The sequence below is a fragment of the Sarcophilus harrisii genome, chromosome 6 (genome assembly GCF_902635505.1).
Source record: "Sarcophilus harrisii chromosome 6, mSarHar1.11, whole genome shotgun sequence".
Lineage (NCBI taxonomy): Eukaryota > Metazoa > Chordata > Mammalia > Dasyuromorphia > Dasyuridae > Sarcophilus > Sarcophilus harrisii.
Genome location: NC_045431.1, coordinates 241,991,837 through 242,018,951, shown reverse-complemented (window position 1 = coordinate 242,018,951; position 27,115 = coordinate 241,991,837). Strand labels below are relative to the sequence as shown.

General features: G+C 38.3%; 1 protein-coding gene across 1 annotated transcript; it reads left to right on the top strand.

The window, feature by feature from the left end:
* LOC105750985 (solute carrier family 22 member 20-like) lies at window positions 1–27,115 on the top strand (the record flags this gene model as incomplete). The annotated part of the gene is made up of 11 exons (XM_031943640.1): window positions 1–172; window positions 5,268–5,373; window positions 11,099–11,253; window positions 11,649–11,817; window positions 12,920–13,043; window positions 16,072–16,187; window positions 16,484–16,722; window positions 17,756–17,840; window positions 21,944–22,147; window positions 25,883–25,946; window positions 27,035–27,115. Coding segments are annotated over 11 exons (1,515 nt in total), but the record flags the coding sequence as incomplete, so codon positions are not given.

The following is a 27,115-nucleotide window of genomic DNA, read 5'->3' as shown; positions in this document are numbered from 1 at the left end:
AAGCACATTCCCATGGACAAGGAAGGGAAGCCAGAAAGATGCCTCAGGTTCACTGAACCTCAGTGGCATCTTCTGAATGCAAACTCCACAGAGGAAGTGAGATTGGACACGGAGGACTGCCTGGATGGATGGGTCTATGACAAGAATATCTTCCTTTCTTCCATTGTTATTGAGGTCAGTAGAAAGTCGCATGTGAATGAGTGTATGTTTTACCAAATTCTCTGAATTCTATTTTTCCTTCTAACCTTGAAAGTAAGATCCCAATTCCAATTCTCTAACCCCAAAGTGACTGTCTATCTTTCCTAGGAAAATCAGAACAAGTTTTCAAGGATAGTAACAAAGTCTTCTGGATATTTTGTATCATGCCTGATGGGTTCTGTGTGTTGAGCATTAGGATATGAATGGTTAGTAACAAGGACTTGTCAATAATAACTGACATTTCTCTAGTGCTATTAGAGATCTCATTTGAGGCTCCCAACAGCCCTGTGAGTGCTACAGATATTGTATGTACCCATTTTATGCACGAGAAAACTGAGGCTCAGATACTCGGATACAAATGATGGGCATCAATTGGGGAATGGATCAACAAGTTGTGTTATACATTTATGATGGAGTATTTTTGTGTTATAAGAAAAAATGTGTAATATGTTTTTAAAAAATATATGGGAAAACCTATATAAACTGATGGAAAGTGAAGTGAACAGAGCTAGGAGATCACTGTACATAGTAATAGCATTGTTGCAATGATGTGATGATCAACCATGAGAGTTAACTATTCTGATTAATATAATGATCCAAGACTATTCCAATCCATCTTTTACGATGAGAAATGCTATCCACCTGTAGACAGAGACCTGATGAACTCAAATTATAGCATAATTTTACGACTTATTTTTTCTTGCTTTTTTGTTGTTGTGCTATGGCTAACATGGAGATATATTTTGCTTGGTTTCACGTGTATAATTGATATATTGCTTGCCTTCTCAATGGGTGGTGGTGGGATGGTAGTGAGGGACAGAATTTGGAACTCAAAATTAAAAAGACCACTTAAAGTACAAATAAAAACCGCATTATCCTTTAAGGGGCGATTGAAATAAATAAGGAATATACCTTCAATTCCATGTATTTTACATAATGATTATGAATATATAAATACAGGAAAACCAAACAAAGCAATAAACTGCAAAAGGAACTTGTTAAAAAATACTGTTTGTTCTAGATCCTCTTCCAAATTTCTTTGGAATCTTTTAACCTCGGCTGTTATAGCTACTGTTGTAGCCAGTCTGCATGCTTATCTAATTCTCCTGGTCTCTTTGCTCCTGTTATCTGTTATTCCATATATCTTTGTGCTCTTAATAGCTCTGAAGCATCTGCCAAGTTTGAAAGGTTCTGACCCCACTTTGGTGGACCTTTTTATGCCCATCTATGACACAGCCTGAAGCTAATGCAAGACAGGATCAATGTTGAACCTTAGACATCTGGGTTAATCAGCTTCCTTGCCCTTTAGGGACACAACTAGCTTAACCTGCATGATGGCAGGGCAGAGGAGGAATGATTACATATTGATTTTTTAATGACATTCATCTAGGGTCTCCTTTAGAAAAGGACTTTGGTTCATATTTTGAATAATATTTTATTTTTCCAAGTACACTTCATTTTTCATTTATTTTTTTATTTTCAAAGCTTTTTAGTTTCAAAACATTAGTTTCCAAATTTTTTTCTCCTTCCTTCCACCCAGCCCCTTCCCTAGACATCAAGTAATCCAATATGTGTTAAACTCAGTCCCCAAAGTCCTGTCTCTAGATGCAGGTCTATCACAAAACCATTGGAACTAGCCTGAATCACCTAGCTGTTGAAAAGGGTCACGTCCATCAGAATTGATCATCGTATAATTTTGTTGTTGCTGTGTTCAATGTTATCTTGATTCTACTCACTTCACTTAGTCTCAGTTCATATAAGTCTCTATAGGCCTTTCTGGAATCATTCTGCTGATTGTTTTTTATAGAACAATAGTATTCCATAATGTTCACATACCATAACTTATTCAGTCATTCCCCAACTGACGGGCATCCATTCAGTTTCCAGTTTCTTGCCACTACAAAAAGGGCTGCCACAAACATTTTTGCACATGTGGGTCCTTTTCCCTTTTTTTTGATCTCTTTGGGATACAGGCCTAATAGAGACACTTTTAGATTAAAGGATATGCACAGCTTCATAGCCCTTTGGGCATAATTCCATATCGTCTCCAGAGTGGTTGAATCAGTTCACAACTCCATCACTGCCAACATTCATTTTTGTAAGACCTTGGGTTCTAAATTTTTCTCCCTCCCTCCCTTATCTCCCTTCTGCTCACAGCAGCAAGCAACCTAATAATAGGTTAAATATGTGTAATCATTTTAAAACATATTTTCACATTTGTCATGTGGTACAAGAAAAATTAGACCAAAAGGGAAAAAATGAGAAAGAAAAAAAACAAACAAAAAGGTGAAAATACTATTCTTTGATCCATTCTCCATGGTTCTCTCTCTAGCAATTGGCATTTTCCATCCCAAGTCAATTGGAAATACCTTGAATCACCGCATTGTTGAAAAGAGCTAAGTCCATCACATAATCTTGTTGTTACTGTGTATAATGTTATCTTGATTCTGCTCACTTCACTCAGCCTCAGTTCATGTAAGTCTCTCCACACTTTTCTGACATCAGCTTGCTCATCATTTTTTTGAACAAAAGTACTCCATTATATTCATATACTATAATTTATTCAGCCATTCTTCAACTGATGGGCATCCACTCAATTTCCAATTCCTCACCACTACTAAAAGAGCATAGCTTACATTTTGTACAGAAAGGATCCTTAAAAAGGGTGTGGCCCTTAGCTTGGGTGGAGAGTTTTTGGAGAATCATTTCTTATTTTGCAGATAGATTAGCTGGACAGAGTCTCGGGACATTTATACACATACAAAGAGATATCATCTAATTGATCAAAGTGTTGTTTCCCCAATCACTTTGATGAGCATACTTTCCCCTCTAAAAATACTTATAGAAGATCACCACTAATTGATTTCCTGTGCGCTGCTCCCAAGGTGATTGGATAGTTTATCACTCACTTTGGGAGGATGGACTTTTGTGGGAGGAGCTATCAGCCATCTCTTTGTGTTATAAGAATAAACCAACAAATCCATTCATTTTTTTTTAAACCTTGATCAGAGATGGGCCAGAGCACAGTCAATGGACATGGGTTTGACATAGGAAGGAGAAACCTTGGATGCCCACAATCTCCCCAGCCCCCTAATCTAGGAGCAGCTTTGAGTTAGAAGAACAAAGAATCTTCATAGCATCATCCACTTAGTCTGAGAGAGAAATGTTTCTAAGAGTGGATCTCCCCTCCCTCTAGGAGATGTTACCTTGATAAAGGTAGGAAGCGGAAGCATGGTCCTATAGAAAGAGTTCTACATTTGGAGTTGGAGAATCTGAGTGCAAATCCCAGTTCTGCCATTTCCTGCCTATATGATCTCTCCATGTTTATTTAAGTTTCCTTACCTAAAAAATCAGTAAATCAGAAGAGATGGCTTCTAAGGTCTTATCCACTGCCAAATCTGTGATCGATGGGAGTTGTGGATGCTCATCCATGTGATCCAAGAAGAGGGTTCATATTCAATATTTCCAAAGCCAAACTTCCTAAGAAGAAGAGAGGGGAGGATTCTGATGTCTTAGGTTCAATACTTTTAGAACTGAACTTTCTAATGGAGAAGGGAGATTTCAATGGTGATGTCCTAAAAGTTACTTCCAGCATTAATATCTTTGGGCAACTTATCTATTTTGTACTGGAAATTATACCATGATGATTCTTCTCCTAGGACTCCTTACTACTTGTGCCTTCTATATCAAGGGTTCTTAACCTTAGGGTCCATTAATTCATAAAAGGTCTATTGGTAGATTTCAGGGGGAGTGTGGGGTCCATGACTTTGGATGGGAAAAAGCTCTATTCACTAACTTCTAACTAAAATGACCATTTCTTTCAATTTCTTAAAAACATTATTCAGAAAAGGCTTTTATTAACTTCACTAAATTGTCAAAGTGGTCCATGATGCTCAAAAAATTAAGGATTCTTATTGTGGAGAGAGAAGGAGATTTCCTGTGTAATATGTCCTTTGGAGAAGAAGAAATAGTTTACTCCATGGGTACTTCCAGTTAATATTAGAGAATTAAGTAAATTGGGCAATTAGAAGAATTGCTTTGCTCCCCACTGTTTACATAAGTTATTTGGACAGACCCACTTGAATGTTGAAATGTCCTTCTGACAAGCTTGAATTAAATTCCCTTTTGAAGGGAACTTTTTGGTAAGTGTGTGTGTGTGTGTGTGTGTGTGTGTGTGTGTATGCTGTCCATCCATTTCTGTATTCATGTGGGTTCTTTTTCTTAGGGGTGAAATAAAGGTTGTCTCTTTCCACATACACTTGTTCTCTTAAGTACTTGTTTAGTTCTGGGGACCCGTTTTTATGTTTGTAGCAACATAAGATGTATTGAATTTGGACATTTCCCAAATAAGTCCTGGACATAGTGAGAAACTCATGTTTTGTGGTCATGTTCCTTAAATAAGGTATGGTTCTTCTGAGACTAGAGTTAGGAAGGCCCAAGGTTACAGGGATGATTTCAGACCATTATGTTTAAAGGACCAAAAGATGTGAAAAGAGCATTATCTTTCTATAAACAACTAGGGGACAGACCTTGTACATGCACACCTCTCTTTAGTATTCTATTATATTGAAGGCCTTCTTAAATTGAGGGTAGTTGATTCTTCCAAGCCTCAGTGGGTCAGATTCTGCTGGAAGAAGATATGCTAACATGCCATCCTACTTGCTTGGTTCTAATTGTCAAACTCTATTCAGTTCCTCCTCATTTGTGAAGTGAAGGGGTGGTTCGAGTCCATGGTCTTTAATATTTTGGATTTTATAATTCCTAATGGAAGCTGGGATAGCATGCTCTCTTTGAAGCAATAATTTCATGCTATCTTTTGATCTTAGAATTCACTGATATTCTCAGGGTTTTTTTTTTTTTTTGATGAATTGCCACCTAGCCATACTTTTCTTACATTTGCCTTGTAAAAGTGAAATATGAGAATTTATATTAATCTCTATTAAATTTTGTGATGACATTTGTTCTAAATCTGATACATGTTTAGATATTCTAAACTTTCAGGCTTTTCACATGGGATCGCATTTTCATTTTTTACTCCTTCCCTCTCTCTAATTGCCCACCTCTCTTTCAATGGGACCTGGTGTGTAGTCAGAAGTCACTAAAATCAATAATTCAGACAACCTTCATGGGAGGACAGCAAGTAGGAAGTATTATTTTTGGCATCCTCTCTGATAGGTAAGTGAAGGACTGGTGGAGGTAGTTCTTTAATGAATGAAAAAGAACATTTGAAATGAAACATGATACATTTTGGTAAGCTTTTGACATAAGGGTGACTCAAGGCAAAATCTTTTTTTAAATCAAAATACCTGATTAATTAGCTTTTTTCCTGTACTTTCTAATAGCCATCATTAAATGTCTTCTTATTTGGTGTCTCATTTACTATAGATTTTAGTATTTTTTTTTGTCTGCCATATTTAAAATTTATTGTTTGAAATGGATATTCTTCATTTAAAATGAAGAAAGGAAAATAATTATTTAATCATGATAAATTAAATATGATAATGAAAATAATAATAGTATTTTAATGTTTGCAAAGTCCCTTATAAATATATTTTCCCATTTTAATACTTTTTATTTCGCTAACTACATGCAAAGATAATTTTCAAATTCACCTTTACAAAACTCAAGGCAAAATTTTAAAGAAGGCAAAGCTTCAGAATTTTCAGTTTTCCTTTTGCTTCTTGATCAGACAGCCTCACTCACCCTAGGTGTCCTAGGGGTCTTTTCAAGAAGTACTGGAGACCACTCCGGCTCTTTTTCCTTCTCAAATTGATATAATCATTGTCTTTCAGTATGTTTGTTGGTGATTGCACACAACAAGTTGCTATCCAGACTCTCAAGATCCTGTGTGGGCAACAGACCGATCAGAGTCCCAGGAAGGAAAGTGCCTTTTACTAGCCCACTATATAGTGTAGGCGTTCCTTCTGTCCAAGGTACTAATATTTAGGTCCCGATCGCAATGGGAACCAGGTGACTAGTTTTCTCTGCCGTTCTGCCATTGGATCAAATGTTTGAGGGAAGGACCTAGAGGGAACTTTAAATGTGCAGAATGAAAGTAAGGTTTATGAGGAGGGCTAAGAACCTTTCAGCTAAGGATTGGCAGCAGGTAGTGGCTGCTTTGAAGAAGCTCTAGCTCTCCCATGTTCCAGATTTTCTTATCGATGTAGTGAATTTTTTCCTTGGTACTAGACTTTGGGTTGAATTCCATTTCAGTATACACACACACACACACACACACACACACACTCACACTCCATACATACACACATACGTACACTTTAGTTTCTTAGAATATACACCCACCCACCTACCCACAACACACACATATGCTTGAACGTCTTATTTACCTTATGTCACAATTAGAATTTAACAATAGGGTAATCTGAACAAATATTTGAGCAAGACGATATTTATCAATAGGCTGTCTGCCCAAAATGAGTTAGTGGCTTGCCTCCATTAATGCCAAAGAACCTAAGCAGATGGAGAGCTCTCTTTTATAGGTTTGGGGAGTTCAGAACAAAGAATAGAACAATTTGGTGATCTTATATAATTGAGTATAAAACGATTGGTTACAAAGTTGAGGCACAAGGAACACCATGATTGGTTGGAAATGTTGTCATGGTGGCTAACAAGGACCCTCCTTTTCCCATGAGACTAAGAAGTGCTCATTATTTGTGTCCAGGTATGAAATAGTAGTCCAGACTTTTGGACATTAAACAGCCATCTTCAAAGGATAGCCTGGTTACTATTAAAGATATTAGACCCACTATTGCTGGGTATATTTCCAAAGATGATTAGGGAAACCTAGAGGTTCTAAGATGTTTATAGCAGTTCTCTTTGTGGTGTAAAAGAACTGGAAATTGCAGGGATGTCCATCAACTGGGGAATATCTGAACAAGTTGTGGAATATGATTGTGCTGTAAGAAATGATGCATAAAATGCAGATTTTAGGAAAATCTGGAAAGACTTGTATGAAATAATGAAAAGTGAAATGAGCAGAACCATCGTATATAGTAACAGCAAAATTGTTTTAAGAATGACATTGAATGAATAAGTTATTTTGACTCTTATGCATACCCAAACTAACTACAAAGGACATATGGAGAAAAATGCTGTTTGAATCTTGGGAAACAAGATGTGTGTATTGTCATTTTACACATATATAATGTATATGCACACAATCATACCCCCTGCTCCCTGCAGAGATATACATGCATACATATAAGGATACACACATGTCTATTTGTGTCATAATGGTAGCCATCTCTAGGATGGGGGGAGGAAAGAAGAAAAAAAAAATTACATGATAATTTTGTTGTATATTTGAAGGGTATGGCAGGTTGTCCATGGGAGATTTGCAGTTTCAAGTACAATTATCTTTTTAAAAAAATGTGTTATGTTATGGAAAGGTTTGTTTTATTCCATAAATTAAAAATAAAATTAGAAAAAAAAGAAAAAAAGATCTGACCTCCTTATTTTTTTTTTATTTAATAGCCTTTTATTTACAGGTTATATGCATGGGTAACTTTACAGCGTTAACAATTGCCAAACCTCTTGTTCCAATTTTTCACCTCTTACTCCCCACCCTCTCCCCTAGATGGCAAGATGACCAGTAGATGTTAAATACATTAAAATATAAATTAGATACACAATAAGTCTACATAACCAAAACATTATTTTGCTGTATAAAAAGAATCAGACTCTGAAATATTGTACAATTAGCTTGTGAAGGAAATCAAAAATGCAGGTGGGCATAAATATAGGGATTGGGAATTCAATGGTAATGGTTTTTAGTCATCTCCCAGAGTTCTTTTTCTGGGTATAGCTAGTTCAGTTCATTACTGCTCCATTAGAAATGATTTGGTTGATCTCGTTGCTGAGGATGGCCAGGTCCATCAGAACTGGTCATCATATAGTATTGTTGTTGAAGTATATAATGATCTCCTGGTCCTGCTCATTTCACTCAGCATCAGTTCGTGTAAGTCTCTCCAGGCCTTTCTGAAATCATCCTGTTGGTCATTTCTTACAGAACAGTAATATTCCATAATTTTCATATACCACAATTTATTCAGCCATTCTCCAACTGATGGACATCCATTCAGTTTCCAGTTTCTAGCCACTACAAAAAGGGCTGCCACAAACATTCGTGCACATACAGGTCCCTTTCCCTTCTTTATAATCTCTTTGGGATATAATCCCAGTAGTAACACTGCTGGATCAAAGGGTATGCACAGTTTGATAACTTTTTGAGCATAGTTCCAAACTACTCTCCAAAATGGTTGGATTCGTTCACAACTCCACCAACAATGCATCAATGTCCCAGTTTTCCCACATCCCCTCCAACAATCATCATTATTTTTTCCTGTCATCTTAGCCAATCTGACAGGTGTGTAGTGGTATCTTAGAGTTGTCTTAATTTGCATTTCTCTGATTAATAATGACTGGGAGCATCTTTTCATATGACTAGAAATAGTTTCAATTTCTTCATCTGAGAATTGTCTGTTCATATCCTTTGACCATTTTTCAATTGGAGAATGGCTTGATTTTTTATAAATTAGAGTTAATTCTCTATATATTTTGGAAATGAGGCCTTTATCAGAACCTTTGACTGTAAAAATATTTTCCCAGTTTATTGCTTCCCTTCTAATCTTGTCTGCATTAGTTTTGTTTGTACAAAAACTTTTCAGTTTGGTATAATCGAAATTTTCTATTTTGTGATCAGCAATGATCTCTAGTTCTGCTTTGGTCATAAAGTCCTTCCCCTTCCACAGGTCTGAGAGGTAAACTGACCTCCTTATTTTTACATACATCCCCCAAGATCAGTTAAATTCCTTTAGCTATCAAGAGTCAGATTTTAAAATTTAACCCATTAAAAGCCAGCTGAACTCTTACTTAAGTTCAGAGACAAAGAATCATGACTTAAATAATTACAGGACAAAATCAATTGAATAGTAAATAGGATCACTAAGTAAATTATATAGGATCAATCGTAATCTTCTCATCTACTAATACATGAGACTTAAGTATTTTAGAAGTGAGCTAAATTAAGAACTTCTCAAAAAGACTGAAAGAAATCTTTGAGGGAGGGCAAAATACAAAGTCTATCGAGATGTTAATATTGCTAAAATCTGAAAGTTTCAACTCAGGTAATCTGTTCTCAATTGATTATCATTTGCATTTGATGTAACAATTGATATGCTTTAATTTTCTTTCTTTTTTTTTTTTTGTATTTAATAGCCTTTTATTTACAGGATATATACATGGGTAACTTTACAGCATTAACAATTGCCATACCTCTTGTTCCAATTTTTCACCTCTTACCCCCCCCACCCCCTCCCCTAGATGGCAGGATGACCAGTAGATGTTAAATATATTAAAATATAACTTAGATACACAATAAGTATACATGACCAAAACATTATTTTGCTGTACAAAAAGAATCAGACTCTGAATTATTGTACAATTAGCTTGTGAAGGAAATCAAAAATGCAGGTGTGCATAAATATAGGGATTGGGAATTCAATGTAATGGTTTTTAGTCATCTCCCAGAGTTCTTTTTCTGGGTATAGCTAGTTCAGTTCATTACTGCTCCATTAGAAATGATTTGGTTGATCTCGTTGCTGAGGATGGCCTGATCCATCAGAACTGGTCATCATCTAGTATTGTTGTTGAAGTATATAATGATCTCCTGGTCCTGCTCATTTCACTCAGCATCAGTTCGTGTAAGTCTCTCCAGGCCTTTCTGAAATTATCCTGTTGGTCATTTCTTACAGAACAGTAATATTCCATAATATTCATATACCACAGTTTATTCAGCCATTCTCCAACTGATGGACATCCATTCAGTTTCCAGTTTTTAGCCACTACAAAAAGGGCTGCCACAAACATTCGTGCACATACAGGTCCCTTTCCCTTCTTTATGATCTCTTTGGGATATAAGCCCAGTAGTAACACTGCTAGATCAAAGGGTATGCACAGTTTGATAACTTTTTGAGCATAGTTCCAAACTGCTCTCCAGAATGGTTGGATTCGTTCACAACTCCACCAACAATGCATCAATGTCCCAGTTTTCCCGCATCCCCTCCAACAATCATCATTATTTTTTCCTGTCATCTTAGCCAATCTGACAGGTGTGTAGTGGTATCTTAGAGTTGTTTTAATTTGGATATGCTTTAATTTTCAATAAGGGTTGTAAAATATTTATATATTAGCTTTTCCTAATACATTTTCATTTTAGCAGGGGAGTGTACTTGACCAAGAGGATTGAATCTCCAAGGGTGACTTGTCAGCCATGAACAACAGAGAGAGACTTTTGAGTAGGGGCTATTGATGGGTAGGCTCTTAGCAGTGGAATCGACCAACTCTGGTTCCTGAATACCCCCCCAAATGCTGTATTTGTCCACTAACAGATGAATCCTAATTAAGAAAGCTGAGCATAATTTTTGTTTTTCTTCCCGAGTTATTTTTACCTTCTGAATCCAATTCTTCCTGTGCAACAAGAGAACTGTTCGGTTCTGCTCACAGATATTGTATCTAGGATATACTGTGACCTGTTTAACATGTATAGGACTGCTTGCCATCTGGGGGAGGGTAGAGGGAGGGAAGGGAAAAGTCGGAACCGAAGTGAGTGCAAGGGATAATGTTGTAAAAAATTATCCAGGCATGGGTTCTGTCAATAAAAAGTTATAATTATGAAAAATAAATAAATAAAATTTTTAAAAAAAGAAAAGAAAATGGAGCATCCAAGTTTATTATTAGTTTTTTCTTTACCAAGAAGAGAAATGGATAATTTTTCAATGGGGTAGGTTAGTGCAAAAATAAATCAGGGGAAGAAGGGATGCGGATGGGATAAGGAACAGATGATGCTTTGTCAGTAATGGTTTTCTTTCTTTATCGTTAGGTTTGGTCGAAGGACAGTCTTGAGGTGGTCCTCTCTGATAATCACCATTGCTGGTACCTGTGCAGCCTTTGTACCGACCTTTGCTGGCTATGCCATATTTGTTTTCCTCAGTGGAGTTTCTTGCATAGCAATCATTATCACCTCCACTTGCCTGGGTGAGTACCATATAGAAAGCATACATCCTTATAAAATGGAAGGGAATATAACTGAATGACAGTTGTTATGAGCCTGGTCAGGCAAGGAACTAGAAAGCAAATCAGAGTAAATGTAGGACTAAATGTAGGAGTTAATAAATACAAAATGTCTGTGGAATTAAATCATGAGTGCACGTGTTGATCTTTCTCAGAAGAATGTAAAGACCTTGAAGGAAAAGGCTGTGACAAAAATGTGACTTCAGCCAGACACAGAGTAGGGATCTAACAAATACGTTTGAAATATTTGTTGTTAAAACACTAGTTGACATCCAGTTTGAGCATAATTCTTGTCAGTTCCACCACACTGTTCTTTCCACATTTCCTGCAGTCTCATTTTTTTCCCTTTTTTTCTTAAGCTTTAGAGTGGACACCTCTCAAGACAAGGATGATCGTGCACTCATGTAACACCTGTGCCTTCAGTGTTGGACAGATCATCCTGTCTGGATGGGCGTACCTGATCCGAGAATGGCGCTGGCTGCAGTTTTCCATTTCTATCTCCTATGGGATCATTTTTCTTTGTAGCTTGTGTGTATACTGGGCAGAGAGACAGTAGTTCCAAAGTCTAGGGGTAAAGGGATGGAAGCTGCCAAGTATGGATCTGTGGGAGGAATTAGAAGGGCATAAGTACCACTTTTGCATGACCCCTTCAGATTCTGCCATATCTTAGTGGCACTTACCTCTCCCCACAAATTGCCTTTGTTTATTTTGAATTTATACAAAATATACTTTTATATTATAATATATCAATATCAATCACAATTAATATTAATTAAGTGTAATTAATATTAATTGTATTACATATATCATGTATATTATAATTATTTACACAGATATACATATTCATACACAAATATTGCCTCTTCTGTAGAATATAAACTTCACAAGGGCACAGACTTTTTTGCTTTCATCTTTTTTTCCCCAGTGCCTGATGTGAGAAATGTTGAGAAAATAAGGTTCTGTTTCCACAGATATTTAGCTACAGGATAAGGAATTGGCGGGAGGGAAGAGTCAAACCAATAGACTATACTATCTTGGCCAGCATTGGGCCATGATGGGTCTTTAATTGATCGATTGGTTGTTTTCTTTCATTCTCAAAGAGAACTAAAGTGACATCATTATATTAGAATCAAGTTAGAGAGTGTCCAGCTGTGTGTGTCTGATTAGACCAGTACAAGATTGGCTTTCTCTGCCATAGGTTGTGATCAATTAATAGGGATTCTTTGAGTGAAAGGAACTAACTTTCAAGACCCCTGATAAACCCAAGTTTGTTCCTAGTCCAGAAGAGTCCCTAGCAGGCTTGTCTATTCTAAGCCATCGAGGCATCCCAAGAAGACCAGGGTAGGGACAAGAATTAGTTCTCTTTTTGTTCTAAACTTTTCTCTGTCAATAGAAGCCTTAGAAAGCAGCAAATGACTTCAATTGGTAGAGGGACTCCTCTGTTGTAGGTTTTGCCTCCTCAAAGCACATCTTCTGTGGGGCGAGGAAGCAGTCCGGAAAGTAACCCTCTAGCCTTCCAGTGCTGCCTGCATTGGCCCATTGATAACTCTCAAGGACTCCAGGGTAGGGCTGCCTTGCTTCATTTGTGCCCCATCCTCAAATCTTTTCCTTTCTTTCCTTTCTGTCTCAGGTTCCTTCAAGAATCTGCTTGCTGGCTCTCCATCCATAATAAACTTCCTGTGGCAGTGAAGAATCTTCAGAAGGTAGCAGGGATAAATGGGCGGAAGGAGCAGGGGAGAAAGCTCACTCCAGAAGTAAGGCTAAGGGAAATTTCCATTGTATCCCTAACCTTATTCCCAAGAATATATAATTCTAGGGGAGTTGGTTTTTTATATTCTATTTTTTTCTTTTAAAATTCCTGATTCATTTTAAACAAATACAGAATGAGAAAAAAAAAGACCATTGCCATGTAGACAGCAGAAACCAAGAGATGATTCAATGTGAAACAAAAAAAATGTCCATCTAAGAAAACCTATAATGAATACTACACGTTATTTTCAAAGCTACCTAGTTTTTCTTTGCTTCATTATAAGTTTTCTTTTGTTCTCTCCTGTGGACTTTATTTTTCCCTTTCCCTCCTTCATTAAGAAGGCTACAATTAAATATATATATATATATATATATATATATATACATGAATAAATATCTATCAATATACATCTAAAAACATATATATTGGAACTCTTTTTCTGAAGATGCTATCTTCCTTCATAGGTCCAAGTCTTTCCATGTATTTTCTAAATCAATCAGCTCATCATTTCCTACACCATAGCACTATTCCTACACAATCACATCCTATCTGAGATACTGTCTCTGAAAGTAATTTTTTCCAGTTTTCTTCATCCTGCCTATTTTTGGCTACATTGGTTTTGTTTATACATGAAAATTTTAATGTATAATAAACAAGATTATGTGCTTTATATTCAACAATACTTTCCTTTATAATATAGTTTAAGGTCTGATACTGCTGAACCTTCTTTCTTTACAGTTTTTTCCCATGGTTTCTTTGAAATTCCTGACCTTTGTTCTTCCAGATGTTCCTTGTTATTATTTTTTTCAAACTCAGATTTTTTTTAATAATTCAGTTGGGATGGTTTTGAATAAATAGATTAATTAAATTGTCATTTTAAAATTATATTGCCTTTGCCTATTAATGAGTAATAAACATTACTCCAGTTTTTTTAGAGCTGATGTTATTTGCAGAAAAAGCGTTTTGTATTTATGTTCAAAAAGTTCCTGACTCTGTTTTGGCAAGAATACTCTCAGGTATTTTATATTAGCTATTTTAAATAGTTTAAAATAATATTGAATAGTATTGCTGACACAAAATGGATCAAGTTCCCGACAACCAGCAGGGTTCTAACTCCTCTGATACTGCATTTATCAGTTCATTCTCCCCAAAGCCACAGCATGGGACATCTCTGGTTGGCACAGATTTGCTTGACATCCTTTGACAGTGGACATTTTTTCAATCTTTTCCTACTCAGCCTATTGACCCCTACTACAGGCAGTACTGACCTTACTGCCAAAGCTCCTGAGACTTATGCTGCTTCCCAACCTTGCTACCACTAAAGCTTATTGTTTATGGATTCCACGGAGTTGGTGGGGAGATGTTTCTGCTTTACTCAGGCTGAACCTTTGCCCCTGAAGATCAGGCCTTTCCTGGACTCTTCCTAGATTATCTTAGGAGGATAATGAATTTACCTGATTTTTGTTTATTTCTGTTACTGTACATTCTCTCTGATATGATATTCTGTCTTTTTTTCAGTGGGGGAACTTTAAAAAACTCCAAGGTTTTCTGATCTATTTTACTATCTTCCCAGAATCCTCTCAGAGGAGAGTTGTTAATTTATGATTTCCACCCCAAATATTTCCAAAAAGGGTTGAAGGTGGTTTATAATCTTATATCATATACACAAAAAGGGAGTTAAGGATAAAAACCAATGAATATATTTTTCCAAAAATAATCTGTATTCTTCATATTCCACAATCGGTTTAGTCACCCATTCCTCAGTCAATGGACATCTACTTTGTTTCCAGTTTTCTTCTACAAAAAGTGTTTCTATGAATATTTTGGTGTATAAGGAACATTTCTTTTTGTCTTTGCCTTCTTAAGATAATAAATTTAAAAATGGAATCTCTTAGAGGAATTTTTTTAATTGAACAATGGAGAGATGTGAATACATATGATGAAATTGGTCACTTAAATTATACAAAACTGAAATTTTTTGCATAAACAAAACTACTGCAGCTAGATATAGAAAAGATGCATCTAATTGAGGGGAAATGTTTGCAGTAGGTATCTTTGATAAAGATGTCTAATGTCTGAGAGTTATACAGAATTTATATCAGAAACTAAGTAGATGCCCAGAGATTAGTTGGTAACCAAACAAATTGTTCACTGGACATATGGATAGTGCCAAAATTTGGAAATGGAATTTATGATCTGTTTTCTCAGTCATCTGAGAGTTCAATATAATGAATCATAAATCTTGGAAGGGAAATTTCCTTTTAAATTGTTTTAACGGGTTTTTACCATTTGACTTTGTTTTCTGCTTTAGTGGATGATGTGAAAGAGGGGCTCAACGTTTCCATCTGATCATAAAATATACTGGTTGAAGGATTAGAAAGCTGGCTTCAGAGGGGCAAGATTTGCACAGTTGCTCTCTCAGATGATGTCAAGTAGTTGGAAGGCAAAGCTGGGAAACTTTCTAGAGAACAGTTCAAATTTTCCTTCTAGCCACAGGCTATAACAGGAAGCTCGGGTTGCTGTTTTCAACGTGGAGAAACAATAATCTTTGAATAGTGTTGACTGGGACTATCATGGTAGCCTCAATAGAGGGAAAGGGTTAAGCCCAGTGTAGGATAGTGGGAAGGTCTCTGGTCAGAGAATCCAGGAGTGAATTCCCCCCTCCCCCTACTGCTTATCACCTTTGTGACATTGAACAAATCACTCATTCTAGTTTTCTCTATGGGGAAATGCAGCATTTGACCTGCAATGTCTAAGAGGAACCTTCCAACTCCAGACCTAGAATCTCATATTCCATGGTGCCTTCAATGACATTATAAGATGGCTGAATCTTTGGGTGGGCTGACAGCATGGGGAGGGCATAATTTGATTTGTCAGATGGTTGTAGGCAGGGATTGGTGTTTTGACAGTTACCATAGCTTTGTACGATGACAATATCTCTTCCAGGAAAGCTGATTTAAGAGCATCCCATCTCTCATCTCTTTCAAAAGCCCCTAATTTAAGCAAATATATCCTTCCTCTGCCCCGGCTAGGTGGTGATGTCTTATATTGAGGAGGACCTTGAAGCCATGAAGACTTCCCCTTTTTTCACAGATCTTTTCCGCTCCCCAGGAATACATCTGACAACATTCTGTATCATGCTTGAGTGGTGAGTGGTCTTGTTTTTAGCCAGCTGTTTTTACCCAAAATATTCAAGAAACTCCCAAAGTATTGAAAGAAGTCACTCTACAATTTACCTAAAACATTATTTTTCTGAAGATGGATGGACCTGAAAAATTAGGGTTTTTGACTTTGACAATAGGGGAAATAAGAGATATTTGAGATTCTGGGATTATGATTCAAGACCATTCTCATTTCATAGGTAAAGAGTCATTTCATTGGGTTGAAATGAAAAATTAAAATATGTACCAGAGTGTAGCCTATAATAAATATTTCTGCTTCCAGGTTCGCATGTGGCTTCTCCTTTTATGGACTGGGTTTGGACTTGCAGAAATTTGGTTTCAGCATTTACTGGGTCCAAGTGATATCTGCACTTACAATTTTACAAGGAAAACTGCTGGCATCCATCAGCATGTCTTACCTGGGACGCCGTGTTACCTTGTTTTTCTTGATACTTTTTTCTGGACTCATGATCATCATTAACATATTTGTTCCTCAAGGTGAGAAACTGATGAAAATAACCCAATATTGATTAAATACCTATAATATATGGGACATATTGGAGTTGCAAAGATGAATGAGGTACTTAGTATTCCTTCTACCAGTCAGGAGATACATTGTTCTCTACCTATGTACCATTAGACAAAACACTCTAGGCATGGGAAGATGCTTGATTAAATTCATTATGGTGAGGAACTGAGGTCGTAGAGAAGGCTCTAGGAAGACATTAAATGACCCATTAACTACCTGTACATTGAGAATTGAGGGGCGCATGTAAAGCCCTGCTTTTTAAATGGAACAGGATCTAAAAATAAAAAAGAGTCAATAATAAATAGAAAACAGCCCTGGAAATTTTTTCATAGCTTGAGAAATTCCCTGTTCTGAAAAGAAATGCAAATGAATGGAGATCCAATACCGGCCTGGGAGGCACTTAGATAGCCTTGGATATAGAATGCTAGACTTGTAATCAAGAATACCTGAGGTCAAATGTAGCCCCAGTCACTTACCTGTGTGTTTGAGAACATGTCATTTAACCTCTGTCTCAGTTTCCTCAACTGCAAAATAGGGACAATAATAGTATCTGCTTCTACTTGTGAGGGTTGTAGTGAAGATATGAGAAAATTGTATATCAAATGAGATATTTGTAAAGAACTTAAGACATTTTCTGGCATTTAGCAGGCAGTTGATAAATATTTATTTCCTTTCTTCCTTTTCTCTCTCCTTTCTTTTATCTTTCTTTCCATTCTCCTTCCATTTCTTCTCTTCTTCCCTCTTGTCTTCATTGCCTCTGTCCCTCCCTCCCTTCTTCTGTCTTTCCGTCCTTCCATCCTTCCTTCCTTCCTCCCTCCCTTCCTTCCTTTCTCCCTCCATCCCTTCCCCCTTCTTTCTTTCCTTCATTCTTTCCTTCTTTTTTTATTCATTCCCCCCTCCTCTTCCTTCTTCCCTTTATTCTTCCCTCTTTTCATCCTTTTTAAGAAGCAGAGTATCCTGCTAATCTTGAATAAACTGCTGATTTGACCATTGTTTATCCTCAGATATGCCCGTCTTTCAGATTCTTCAGTATTCTTGGAAAAGGTGGCCTGGAAGGGGCCATTTCTTCCCTCTACCTCTATACACCAGAGCTTTACCCAACTGAAATCAGGTAAGAGTTCAGGAACAATAATGTGACTAGAATACTATAAGTTAACAGTGGTAAACTCTTAATATCTCGGATTCAGGCTGATTAAATGGTACTAAATCATTGGCTTGGAAATATAGTTTGCAGAGATAAAAATTAATTCATATCAATTTATCAAATATTTATTGTGTTTATGATGTTCCAGGCACTCTACTAGGAACTGGGGATCCAAAGACAGAAACACAATAGTCTGTCTTCAAGGAGTTCCCTTTTCGTTTTTTTTGACAGAAGGAGAATATTAAAATAATTGAGCTATACTAATCAAATAACACATAGCATTTCTGTTCTGTGGCTAGCATACTCAACTGGCTTACCTATTTTTACTAGTTGCCTATGTCAAGGATACATAATGAGGCAGGCTGGATGAAAAGCCTGAAAACCTTGTTCATTCTGTACTGAGAAATACTATTCACCAAATAGTTACTTTTTCTATTCAGATTTTTGTTAGCTCAGTTATTGATTTGATTTTCTGGTAAAATTTGGAGAGATGAGTCTAGAAATGTAAAATTTAGGTGAAGTAATTAAGAAAAACTATTTTAAAATCATGGCATGGAAGAAGACGTACTTTGAGATTGGGAAAAAGTAGAAAAAGATGAAAAATGAGATTGGAAAGCATATAGAGAAAGAAAAGTAGAAGACTATTGTTAAGGAACCTCTCATCCCAGCTCCACTGTCCAGAGTGCTGATCATTCGTCCTTATCAGCAGTTTCACTCGATTAGTAATGTTGTCAAATGCCTTCATTGAAGATGAACATGGTATCAAGGTGAGCTACCACACTGATGGTAAATGATTTAATCTTGAATATTCTACGAGCTAAGACTAAAGTGCAGGGAGATGTGGTGCATGCTTTTTTGTTCCTAGATGATTGTGTGTTCAATGCAGCCTTTACAGCTGAGATGCACCAGAATATGGATCAGTTCTCTGCTGTTTGTGCTAATTTTGTTGTGACATGTAACACTGAGGAATAGAGGTTCTCCACCAGCCAGCAGCACACCTTCCACATGTAGAGTCATTGGTTGCGGCAAATGGAGAAGTTTTAAATGTTGTGGATAAGTTCACTTAGCAGTATAATTTCCAGGGATATACACATTGATAATGAATTTGATGCATGCATTGCCAGGGCTAGCTCAGTGTTTGTGGGGCTTTGCAGGGAAATGTAGGAGAAAAAAGATATTAGACCATGTTGTGGTCGTCTCAATTGAGAGCTCAAAGTATATGGGCCCTTTGATCTCAGAATGAATGAGGCGGGAGATTTATTGAGTGTGAAAAGAGCTCCAGTTTATTATGCCGTACAGCCTTGTTGATACACATTTTTGTAAGCACGATTAATGGGTGAACAGTAGACAATCCCCAATCCCCATTCAGAGAAGCAGCTCCTGGGCTTTGCAAATGCATAGTATCTGCCAATGAGAGGAGAGCCAATCCAGCCACATCAGCAACCTGCTTACAGGCGAGAGGCCCTGTCAAGGCATCCCTGCTTACGACTAACTACACTGTGACCCTCAGACTGAACTTTCCTACTCTTATATCACTGCTCTTTGCTCAACAAGGGCATTGCTGCAACATGGCGGAAAACTTACTGTGTTCCTGATCTGTGTTAGAGCATTCTGAGCTCTTATGGGGCTGATCAGCCACAACTGAACACATTGTAATTTGCCTCTAACATGATGATGGAATTTTGGTTCTTTCTGAAAACAGAACAGCACCCATCACTCCATCCTAAACAAATGTTAACACACTTGTGGATTTCCCAGGATCAGCTAGGAAGGATTTCCTGCATACTTTATTGATACATTCCCTAGTCTAGTCATTTGTCCTTTCAAACCCTTTCCCCCCAGTAGGAAGATTTCCATTTCTCTACCTAACTAATGTCCCAGTATTCTGACTATCTTTCTTCACAATTCAGCACTATGTTTTTTTAATTACTCTTAACACAATGTTAAAGAGAGCAACCCGGAAACAAAGCCTGCTTCATATTTTCCCAGAAGGTGATAAGTCAATAAGGTAGTGTGAAATGTACACTGATTGTATAGTTAGAAGTTGTTCACAACTTGTGACTCTGGGCAAATTATATAACATTTTGAAAAGTTTCCTCCTCTGTACAATGAAGAGGCCGCTTGGTCTGGATCTGTGGCATACTTTGTTAACAACAGTGTCATAATTTCCTTTTCCTTAAATCTTAGTAAACATATACCAGGATCTCTGCTGGTTTTCCAGACAGAAGGTGTTTCCCAATAAATAGGGCTGTCAGGGTTTAAGAACTGTGAACATCATAGCCATGTTTTGGATAGAATTCAGGGAATTCCCTTCCCTTCATCTTGAGACACAAGTAATAGTTGAAGGTCAGTAATTTGCTTTATGCCATGCCACAGTGAATGGATTTTGAGCCCAAGGACAGAGTTCATGGTTTGATGGTGAGATTAAAGGGAAGCAGAAAAGCAAATCCCTGACAATTGAGGCCAAGAACTTCTGGCTTTATGATGACTATCAAGGATACAGCACCTGCCCTTTAGTAATACTATCAAAAGTGTGGGAGATTTTATTATATTAGTTGCCTCCACTGAGCTCTTCCTGAAAGAATATGCTGAGAACAGTTGCTCCTCTTTTATCTTAGTAAAAACCCATATATGGTCTATTTAATTCCAGAAATATTTCTTGCCTCTGTTATAGAGAACTTACTCTTTCATAAATCTTAAAAAAAAGTTTGACTATTTGCCTGCTATTTAGTGAACTGTTCAAGCTAAAAGAAGCCTCCTGTCATGTTTAGACTAGAGACCAGATATACCAGTTACATTCAACCATTCATTCATTTAAACTTATTTATACGCAGCCTTAAGGGAAAGTTTCTCAGGCTACTGCCATCTTGTGGAATATGATATTTAAAAAGTAGTTTATATACTTTGGGTCAAATGAGAATAAGGAGCAGTAAGGTCCATCAGATGCACAATTTTCATGACTGTTGCTTTATCAACAAGCAATTTTTATTTCTCAGATGAGTGAGATGTTTACCTGCTTTTTGCTGAACATATATCTTTGAACAGGTAAAGTTTAAGATCTATTCATTTTATTTGCAGACAACTATGTGTCATATTCTGAGGAAATAAAAAAGCAGCACAGCCCCTGTACTCTTTTTTTTATTATTATATAGCTTTTAATATACAAGTTATATGCATGAGTAATTTTTCAGCATTGACAATTGCAAAATCTTTTGTTCCAAATTTTCTCCTCCTTTCCCCCACCCCCTCCCCCAGATGGCAAGTTGACCAATACATGTTAAATATGTTAAAGTATAAGTCAAACACAATATATGTATACATGTCCAAACAGTTATTTTGCTGTACAAAAAGAATCGGACTTTGAAATAGTGTACAATTAGCCTGTGAAGGAAATCAAAAATGCAGGTGGACAAAAATAGAGGGATTGGAAATGCTATGTAATGGTTCCTAGTCATCTCCCAGAGTTCTTTCTCTGGGCATATCTGATTCAGTTCATTCCTGCTCTATTGGATCTGATTTGGTTTCTCTCATTGCTGAAGAGGGCCACGTCCATCAGAACTGATCATCATATAGTATTGTTGTTGAAGCATATAATGATCTCCTAGTCCTGTTCATTTCCCTCAGCATCAGTTCCTGTCAGTCTCTCCAGGCCTTTCTGAAATCCTCCTGTTGGTCATTTCTTACAGAACAATAATATTCCATAACATTCATATACCACAATTTATTCACCCATTCCCCAACTGATGGGCATCTGCTTAGTTTCCAGTTTCTGGCCACGACAAAGAGGGCGGCCACAAACATTCTTGCACATACAGGTTCCTTTTTCTTCTTTAAAATCTCTTTGGGACATAAGCCCAGTAGTAGCACTGCTTGATCAAAGGGTGCGCACAGTTTGATAACTTTTTGAACATAGTTCCAAATCATTCTCCAGAATGGTTGGATGTATTCACAATTCCACCAACAATGTATCAGTGCCCCAGTTTTCCCATATCCCCGCCAACATTTGGCAAACCCCTGTACTCTTAAAGGGCTTACTTTCTAACTTCTGTTCTACTTTGATTTGCTTGCAGACAAATAGGCATGAGTGCTGGGCAGTTCTTTTTGCGCTTTGGTTCACTTCTGGCTCCCGTTGTCTTCATCAGCAGCAACTATGTCTCGATTCTGAAGCCCTTGTTGTTTGGGATTGTACCTATCCTTTCTACAACTTGTGTCCACTTCCTGACTGAGACTCGTGGCCTTCCATTTCTGGAGACCATTGAGGAGACGGAGAACAGGTCAGCTCCTGACACCTATTAAGGTGTAACTTTTTGGGAAGACTAAAGATAAGGACTGGGTCTTTTGGGTTGTTCCTCAGGTCTCCTCTGGCTCAGAATACATGTCGGTACCTATGGAAATTCTTTGGTTGGTTCCATAGTTTCACCTCAAACCTAATTCCCATAACTAAATCCCCCAAATCTTCTTCCTATATCTCTATTTTAAAATAAAGCAAACATTTAAATAGAAAGACAGGAGAAGAGTATTTATTAAGTGCCTACAATGTACTGAGCTATCTTATTTGAGGTTCACAACAACCCTGGGAAGTAGGTGGCATTTTTATCACCGTTTTACAGTTAAAGAAACTGAGGCAGACAGAGGCCACAACTAATTAGTGTCTAAAGCTGATCTTCCTTGTCACCATAATAATGTTCAATGGTCAGAAACTTTTTTTGTTGTCTGTTCGTTTTCCTAGCCTAGTACTTGGTTTTTAATTTTTTGTTGAAGTTGAGTTCTGTTAAAAGGGCGAAGGGTGCATTGTCTCAACCTTAATTGTCCCAAGTTTTCAGATATCCTTCTAGAAATCTTATCAAAAGCACCCTTTTCTGCCCTGTAACTGTTAGGAATGTCTGGACCTATTTCTCAAGAGAAATTGTACCACGTATCATTTCTAGCTTTAAACTTGGTGCATTTCTGATTATGTCCTTACCTTCTCCCTTCTCTTATTTTTCTGACTGAAGACTCAGAGTCCTTTCTATGAATGACTCAATGAAATTTTAATGAAAATTTAATATCTTAAATCCTCATCTTTTATCTGTGCTCATTTATCTTATATTTTTGGTATCATTCCAAAATATCGCATCTTATCGCATTAAAAAAGAACACCAGCTATCTCAGAATTCTGAGTCAGAACAACTCTTAATATTAGTACTTGTATTTATCATCCAAAGAAGGAAACCATCAAAACAAATTGTTCCATACGAGAAGGCAGTATCATGCGTGACATGAACTTATTCTTGTTTGTGGATGTCTCATTCCTCTTATCATCACCACTAGGGTAGAATGTCATCTTCTTGAGGGCAAAGATTGTATTATTTTTTATCTTGGGTATCTGTCGTATACAGTAGATGTTGAATAAGTGCTTGCTTACCGACTTGATTGTGTTGGCTCATACAGATCTATTTCATGATTTCATAATTCATAACGTAAGCCTCTTTGCAATGAAAACTTCCTTCCCCCAAGATTCTAGCATCCTTTCTTTTTATTGGGGAAAGTTTTGCTTTTGATTACTGAGTGGATTGTTGTTTTCTCCCTATACAGGGTGAAGAGGCAGTACTTTCTGAAAAAAAAAAGGCCAGTAAAGATGAATGGAACACACTGTCCTTTTTCCTCCCGATAGGGACAGAAACAGAAAGCACAGTGTAAAGCTTTTCTTTAAGATTTTGGTTCATACTCTGAATGACTCCAACTTCTAGGCCAGGTTTCATTATACTTTCTTTCTTTGAAGTCAGTTCTAATGTCTCCTGATTGAGAGCGGACGCTGATCACCGAGAGGATAGAACTAGCTGGAGTGGTCTAGATTCTTTGCAGTTCAATCAATTAATAAAAAAAATCTGAAATATTAAACAGTACAGCTCCAAAGGAGAGCACTTAAAATGAGGAGAAATACAGTGATTCCTCCCTTACATCCTTAGCTGTTTAAAGAAGTATTGCTTTCTTCTGTTTCATGTTAGTAATAACTTGGTAAATGCTCATAACTGTAACAGATATCTCTGATTGGAAAATACGACTTAAATGATTATAAGATCATTTCATTAAAGATAATTCAATCATTTATTAAGCATTTACTATATTTCAGGCTTTGTGCTAAGTGGCAAGGATATAAAGAAAGACAAAAAACATTTGCTGCTTTCAACAAATTGACAATCTAATGGGGGGGGGGGGGCTGAGAGACAACACGTAGACAAGATGAACATAGAGGAGACAGAAAAACGTTCTCAGAGAGGAGGTGTTAGTAGCTAAGGGTTCTCAGAGAAAAGCTTCCTGGAACAGGTAAGATTTGAGCTGAGTTTTGAAAGAAATCAGGGAAACTGAGAGCCTGAGGGGAAGGGGCAGAGCATCCAGTCACGTGGGAGAGCCAGCAGAAAAGAGGGAGATGGAGGGTTGTGTTCCACAACTTGCCGCTTGTAGCGATAAATCCTGGACGGCATGGAAAACAGAGGTCAGAGGACTAGAATATAGGAGGGGACGGGGTTATGAAGGGCTTAGACTTGTCCAGGACCACACAACCAGAAAGTCAAATCTCTTCTCTTGAGGAGGTCTAAGTCTGATCCTGAGTGAGCCCCTGAGCCAGAGCGGGACTTCCTGTCACCTTGTTCAGCCTTGGGAAAGGTGGACCGAAGGGATGGGGCAGAGTGTAGCCTGGGAGGTGGATGCACCCTCTCTGCCGCCCCCTCCCCAAAAAGTTATTCTATTGATAAGCTAGAGGGCATCCCGGACAACAGAGACCCCAAGTCCATGCCATACGAGGACTAGTGGAAGGATCTGGGTTGAAAGAGTTTCTGTCTGGGTAAGAGAATAATCAAGAGAGATATAAGAATCATGTTGTAGGGGATCAGCCTTGATCAGCTTGCAGGAAGAGGCACAGCGGGGTCAGAGGATGTCAGTTGTTGTCAGGAAGCATTTCCTACCATGGACAGCTGCCCAGCAGTAGAAGGAACTCTTTGGGAAGTGGAGAGATACTCTCCACTTGGAGGTCTTTCACCCAAGGTTAGATGACCACTGGTTGGAAATATTGGACTTAAAGTCAGGAAGACTGGAGTTTGGGTTCAACCTCAGATGCTTACTTAGCTGTGTGACTCTGGGCAAGTCATTGAATTGTTTGCCTCAGTTTCCTCCTTTGTAAAATGGGGGTGATAATAGCACCTCCCTCCCATGTTTGTTATGGAAATCAAATGAGATCATATTTTAAAAGTGCTTCCCAGCCTTAAAGTGCTGCCCCAAAGCTAGCAGTTATTCAGTATATTCATTGTGGAATCTTGTTGAAGCATTAGTTGGACTCCGTGGCCAGTGCTCTGAGGTTCTCTCATTCTGTGCCCCCTTCTCTCTACCCTTTGCTCTCATTAGGGCCAAAGGATGCCTTTCCCAGAAGGTTACAGAAGAAAAGAGTGAAGAAATAAGTCTACAGCCCATAGGGGTTTCCTCTCACATCAAAGAAACCGTCTAAACTGGAGGGAGCCCTTGGGAAGGCCCTGCTTGTTTGTGGCAAGAAGCTCTGGGTGTGTGTGGGGGGGCAGGCTGCTCTGGGGGAGATCCTTTGGAGAAGGAGCCAGAGCCTTGGCCCTGAACTTGGTGCTGGGGCCACAGGGGAGGGTGTGAAGCCATCTTCCTCCATGATTTCCCAGATGTTCATCAAAATTTCTAATTTGAATTGAATTAAATTGATCTTCAAAGTTGTCTGTGTATGTATCTGTTTACATTTCTGAGGCCTTCATGTCCCAGGGCCACAGGCACAGAGAAGGAAAATCCAGTAGGAGAAGCCAAGTAACTAATCATCAATTGCCAGTGAAAATGTGTAGGAATATCAGGGAGGAAGTCTGTCCCTCCAGGAGTGCCCAAGGTCAGATGGCAGTAGAATCCTATAGTTTCCTCATCTATAACATGAGAGGGATGATCCCTAAGGTGTCTTCCAGCCCTGGGATGAGTGTCAAGTCAGCTGAGAGCATCACTGAGTAGTTCCAGGATGTCTTTCTCAGAGGTAGTTCAGCTGTGGAGAACAAGGCTTTGAGGGTGAAAAAGCTGGCCCAAAATTGCTCATGGGTAAGGATCAGAGCTGGGTCTCCCGGGGGGGGGGTCGCCTAACCCCAAGGCCAGAGCCCTTTCTACTACATCTTTCTACCTCTCCAGCTGTGCCTTGGAATTGTTCCCAGAGATAGAGGCAGACAGAGACTATGACAGAAACCCAAAGACAGAGACAAAGAGAGACAAATATATAGGGAAAGACAGAAACAGAGATAGGAAGAGAGAGATAGAAGGGCAAGGTGGCGAGAAAGGGAGAAGACAGAGACAGAGACAGAAATACAGAGACAAAGATAGACAGAGACACAGAGAGACAGGAAAAGAAAAATAAAGGGAAAGAGGGAGATAGAAGAAACAGAGGAATACACATGCACACAGATTAGAAACAGAGAGAGACACACAGAGACAGATAGACTGACAGACAGACTGACACACACACAGATACTCAGAGAAAGAGAGGAGAGCCTTGGGCCTTCATCTTCCCTTCTGGGCCGATACGTGGCCAATGAATCTTGGTCTCTGTTCTCTGAGGTCTTTGCCCTTCTCAGTCTAGTTCTGGCATTGGACTAGGCGGTAAGTTTGGGAGCATAAAAAGGTCTGGGAACTGGAACCCAGATTTGAAGTTGAGAGTCAGAAGTTTGTCAGTCAAGGCCTGCCTGACCCAGCACAAGATTGAACCAAAGACGGACAAGAAGGAGAGACAGCGGCTCCTATGTCAGGCTTGAAGGCGGCCTTGGCGGGGCGAATGAACCTTTGGGGAAATGGCTGTAAGTTTGGGCCTACGCTCTCCAGGGACCAAGTGATTTAGGGGAGCGTGTCCCCTGGGAGTTGGGATGGGGGGGCTACTTTTATAACTTCTGTTCTTGCTATGTCTCCTCAGGGACTCCCTCTTTGTGAAGGCCAATTGATAGTAAATGGTTAAATGATACTGGAATACTGATCACTAGGAGCTACTGCTGATAATGGGGAAATAGTCAAGGTAACTGGTGATTGGTATTGAGGGGAATGCTCCAGAACGGGGGCTCGAGGGCTGCCATCTTCCCTGTGCCAGCCCTCTAGATACATCCTTAAAGATGGTTTGCATGTCCCCCTGGGCTCTTCTTCCACAGACCAAATGGTCTAATTCCTTCACTGACCCTCACAGCTGTATGGACCTAAAGGTCATCAGTAACCACGTGGCCCAGGAGTGA